Below are 5,417 nucleotides of genomic sequence, written 5' to 3'. Positions count from 1 at the left end.
AATTGGAGGATTGGAGTCTTTTAATGCAATATTTACTAAAGTGGCAGAAAAGTATGGGTTTAGTATACTAACAAAAATAATGCAGAGAATGAAAGAAGACTGCGTAAACCCAAATGCATTAACAATCTTAAATAACATTTGGTTTATGTGGTTATGTCGTGCTTGTGCGAATACAGAGTATAATCCCATGATTGTTAATCTTATTTATACACACTTAGATCCTATACGTGTCTGTAATAGATATATAGCCCAAAATGCTATTTTAATAAAAAATATGTCTAGAGAGGTTTTATCTGCCCTAGAAAAAGAGAAAGAGTCACTTTGCATTGAAAACAGCCCCGTGAGTAAAGAAAAGTATGACAAGCTCACAAGTATTTTCAAGCCCAGGCTTGACACTGAAATGAGCGGATTAAGTTTATCTGAAATGTCTTCTAGGAAAAGAAATATTCATGGAAATCCAGTATAATTTATTATTATATTGCTATTATAGAATTTTAGGATTTCTATATTGTAAGGAAATATTTTAGCCCCTGTCATATGAATAAAGAGAATAAGCCTAGTTGATTTCTTAGAAAAAGTCATTAAGATACTTTAATGATTATTGAAAATGTAACTCTATTTATAGCTGTGTTCCTTATTTTGTTTTGTATTGAACGTGCACCTTGTCAACAACCCAAACAATGTTATATTTGCGTATTTGTTGTTGCGTTAACCACTTATCAATGTAACCCGAATAACCCGAAGGCCTATGCTAGTCTTAGCATACAACAGTAAGTACAACCACAATATTATTTACATATGCTGGCTTTTTAGAATACTTGAGTCAAATTGGGGGTTTTTCAAAGTACATGATATTAAGCCACTGTACACACATATAGACCCGTCCAGTCTTTCAGACGAGTTTGTGGATGTTTTGGGTGACTGTCTGACCCCAGAGAATGCCAGGTCTGTTATAAAGTTTTTAGAAAAGAATAAATTAAGATTATACGGCAGCACGGATGAAAAGGAGTGCGAAAAGAAGCACCGGGCAATAGTATCTCTCTTTAGAAAGTGTACTACAAAAAAGCAGCCGGTAATAAATAAATAATGCTTAGTCATACACACTGCAAGTATGTAAAGTATATAATATGTGCATATAACAGCCAGTTCATACTCCATCACAGTGTCTGGGTTATTAAGGCATGTTTTAATTATGTGTGGTGTGTGTTTGTGTAGTAGTCTGTTTGTGGTGTGATGTGTAGTTATGTGTGGTGGATTAACTGTGTGATGTATTATAATTGGATATATTTATATAAGAGCAAATAAATAAACTTAAAATAAATTGTATAATAATATTTTTATTAGTGTACGTGTTACATATTGAATTGTTATATCTTTTATATAAACAGAATACTAAAAATAAAAAGAGAAAAGAGAAAGGAGAAGAGAAAGAAAAGAGAAGAAAGAAGAAAGGAAGGAAGGAATGGGTAGAGATGGAGACTAAACAGAAAGAGAACAAATGAGGAGATATAACCCGAAGTGTGTATTAAAGAGTGTGGAAGTATATTTAATCCAAAGAGCCAATGTGTTATTGTAAATATTGCTATACTATGAAACATACGAATCAAATAGTGTACCAATCAAATAATGACCAATTAATTAGGCGAAGTTGATTTGATCAATCAATACAACGGAGAACAGTATTTGATTAGTCCGTTAAGAGAAGAAAAATAACCAATTAATTGAAAGACTCCTCTAAATTAAAATATAAATATAAAAATAAAAGATTGTTAATTAGATGAAATTAGAAAAAACGAATCGGGTAATAAAAAATATTTTTTTATTCCCAGAATGAAAAACCGTATGATCATAAAGCTACTAGTGATGATGTACACAGTGTGTGCAAGACTAGAGCTCAGTGACATAAAAACAGTATTAGAAAGTTCGCTTAATATAGATAAAAACACAATAATTAATCACAATGGACCGCTAAACCCACTCAGAACGTACATCATGCACAAGAGCAGTTATATGTACAACAAGCGGATGTTTTCACAGGAAATAAATACTGATTATAGTCTGAAGAAAAGTGCAAAATCAACAGAGAATGAGCATTTCTATATATATACCAGAAACCCAGAAAATGATAATGCATATAAATGTAATATTCCTAGGCGTAGATATACCCCTAATTATTTATATTACTACCACAAAACAATGATTTATATGTTTCCGTGTGAAAATAATAATCTTTCTATTGAGCCATGTAGAAACGACTCTTTCACACGATTTCTAAGAGCGCACTGCAACGAGGTGGACAGTCTGTATCTTCTTGCTGCACTGCTGCTTCTTTCAGAGGGTATTGATGTTCCTATTGCTATAGAAAAAAATATACATAGTGGTGAGAGAATACTTTTAAAATTTGATTTTGACGAATTTTCCTTTATTGACCTGCCTTTATGGTTGGAAAGCATAGTGCCCAAAGAGGCAGATCAGCAGATGCACGATGCAAACAGTGTATCAGAAGACATTGATCTATACATACGCCAGGAGAATATTATGCATGAAGTGGAAAGAATGATGGTATACCAGAAGGAAGCAGAAAAGATTGTGCAGTTTTTTAAGAGTCTGTGTATAGAGCCTTTTTTATCTGATTTAGAAAAGTGTAGAGAACCAGAAACACAAAGTAATTTTAATCTGGGTTATTTTCTTGACAGTCCAGGATTCCTTATACAATCTTATATTTTTGAGTACATAGACAATGTAGAGCAGTACAAGCTGTTTTTAGACAGTGTACATATGTTGCTACAGAAATTATTATACTACATGGAAACAAAACCATCAGAGCAACAAAAAAACTTGATTAAGGAAATTATAGATTATTACTTTATAGATAAGAACGGTTTATATGAAGATATGCACCTAAATCATATTATAGACATGTGCAGCCTAAAATATAAAATAGACAGATCTTCAATTCTTCCATTCACAAGTATAGAAATGGTACCTTCCTACACCCGTGTGCCAGAGAATGAATACAATCCAGAGAGCATAGAGGACTTTGTACAAGACGAGACATTACAGTACAGTGACCATGTGGAGACAATGCTTTTGAATCTGTTCATGTGTCTTACATACAATCCAGAAACCAATCTATGTTCAACTGAGTATATGCACGGTGCCTCTGTAGGCCTAAAAGTATTTTTTAATAAATATTCAGTACCCACAGAGAGTGCAAGCCAGGAAAAACACAGAGACTGGTGCAAAGTTGTATCAAGGTTGAACAATCCAAACATTAGGTATGTAAGAGAGAGTAGAACAGAGCTGTGTGGTGGGCTAGAGAACATTATATATGTGATATATGAGCTATTTAGTGAAAATATTAATATAAGAGCTGCTATAGAAGGTACAATTAACAGTTCACACAATAGAAGGGCAGAAAGAGTAGAGAGCATAAAAGAATTGTTTTTAAATATTCTTACTTGTCTCGCCACTAGTCACAAAATCAGTATTGAATCATCAGAGCTAGAATACTTACTTACTGAGAATCTGATATTTGGTATGTTTGGAAGCATTGTACTCGGTTTTGAGGCTAAGGGTAAAAAAGAAAGTATAAAACTAGATATTTTGTCTAAGTATTCTAAATTTTCTCTTGTGTCTGATTTCAGTGCCTTTTCAGAAGATGCAAAAAACAAGCTAGTGGATATGCAAAGAAAATATAATTATACAAGAAATTATATTGAAAGAATTATTTGGAATTATTTAAATAATAGCATAGAACGGCTTAATAAAAAACTGCCAGCTCAAAACTACAGTGCAGTTGTTGGCATGATAGCTAAAATCGGGTCGACGCCAAACTATATTTTCTTATGTGGGCGTATAAACTCTTTATTGTATAAAATGTCGATTATAAATTATCGTTTAATATATAGTAATATAAAAAAATTGACAAAGAGCAATCAAATATTACGGATTACATCAAATATTATAGGGAGTGTTCGTCTTGATAATCCAAGAGAAAGAAAGATGATTTTACTAACCCCATTTATATGCAATTGTAACCATAAAGAATACTTTCCAAGCATTGAATATAATACAGATAATCTTCCCATATCAGAGTTTGGAGTTGTTGATGTCAGAAACGCACTAAGTGTTTTAATAGATATAAGCGAAACAGAGGACTCCTTTCAAAACTCTTTCCAATGTATATTGGCACATGCTATTTTCAATAGGGAATTATTTGGCATATTTGAATCATATAGGTCATTTGAAATAATGTGCATTAACCTAGTTAAAAAGTATAAGCTTGTAACATTAACATGGACATTACAGCGTATAAAATCATCCAGAATAGATCATAATAATGTGTTAGATGAGATTTGTTTCTTATGGCTATCATATGCATGCATAAATACCCCATATAATTTAGAAGTAATTTATCATCTATATACAAACATAGATCCATTGAAGATTACCAGCAGGTGTATAGCGCATATGACAAGTATAAGAGGAATGGACTTTAATCGTATTTTGATGGTTCTTGAGAAAGAAAAAGGCTCGCTGGTTTTAGAGACGAATGCAGAAAGTATAGAAAAATACGAAAGAATAAAAAAACATTTTCAAAGCTGTGCTACGTCTGTAGTTCCTGAAGGTTCTTCAATCAATCCAATTACTATATGAACAAGAAAGCACTCAAATGAGTAGACGGTACTTCTATTGCAGTTTTTATAAGCACATATATATATATATATTATAAAACCAAAATTATTATTAATTAGACTGGAGTGTAGTATATATTGTGTACATTCAATAAATAACTGGATTTATATAGTTTACTATTTATATGGCTAGGGCATTGTACTCTATTGTGTACTCATTAATGTATGCAGTTAAGGATAGCATTGGCAGATATTTCTTTTGTAATATACTTAACAATTCGAGTTATACCACGGCAAAGGTCTATAATAAGTAAGTTTTGATTATTGTCCACTGGAATCTTATTTTTATTTCTATATAATTTCAAAGCACTCTTACAAATACTAAAGAGAATAATGCAATGCAAAAAGTAAAAATATTAATAGGCCATGCTATTATATATAAATATATATAATTTAGGATTTCTATATTTTAAGGAAATATTTTAACCTCTGTCGTATGAATAAAGAACATAAGTCTTATAAGTCAGTTTCACTTCCAGATAGAATAATAAAAAGAAAAAAGAAAGAAATAATAAAAAGAAGGGAGAAGAGAAGAGAGAAGGGAGGAATGGGTAGAGAACAAATAAGAAGATAGAAGGCAAAGTGTGTATTAAAGAGTGTAGCAGTATATTTAATCCAGACAATCAATCTTATTGTAGTATAGCTGGAATAAATTAGATGAGCATTTAAATAGGAGATGGTATGAATTGCAATAAGTAACCAATCAAAGAATAGTTCGTG

At 31.7% G+C, this 5,417-nt stretch overlaps 3 protein-coding genes across 3 annotated transcripts; all 3 read left to right on the top strand.

Annotated features, from left to right (window-relative positions):
- The first annotated feature begins 9 nt into the window (after positions 1 to 9).
- Positions 10 to 557, top strand: NEPG_02634 (uncharacterized protein). The gene has a single exon (XM_013205007.1). It carries the CDS (start codon positions 80 to 82, stop codon positions 464 to 466), a length of 387 nt encoding a protein of 128 aa, XP_013060461.1. The 5' UTR covers positions 10 to 79; the 3' UTR covers positions 467 to 557.
- Positions 558 to 668: 111 nt separating this feature from the next.
- Positions 669 to 1,302, top strand: NEPG_02633 (uncharacterized protein). The gene has a single exon (XM_013205006.1). It carries the CDS (start codon positions 749 to 751, stop codon positions 1,085 to 1,087), a length of 339 nt encoding a protein of 112 aa, XP_013060460.1. The 5' UTR covers positions 669 to 748; the 3' UTR covers positions 1,088 to 1,302.
- A 484-nt stretch (positions 1,303 to 1,786) lies between these two features.
- Positions 1,787 to 4,713, top strand: NEPG_02632 (uncharacterized protein). The gene has a single exon (XM_013205005.1). The coding sequence runs from the start codon at positions 1,831 to 1,833 to the stop codon at positions 4,657 to 4,659; it is 2,829 nt and encodes a 942-aa protein (XP_013060459.1). The 5' UTR covers positions 1,787 to 1,830; the 3' UTR covers positions 4,660 to 4,713.
- The last annotated feature ends 704 nt before the right edge of the window (positions 4,714 to 5,417 follow it).

Source organism: Nematocida parisii (genome assembly GCF_000250985.1).
Source record: "Nematocida parisii ERTm1 unplaced genomic scaffold supercont1.16, whole genome shotgun sequence".
NCBI classification, from domain to species: Eukaryota; Fungi; Microsporidia; genus Nematocida; species Nematocida parisii.
Note: the sequence above shows the minus strand (reverse complement) of the source record. Positions and strands in the feature narration are given on the sequence as shown.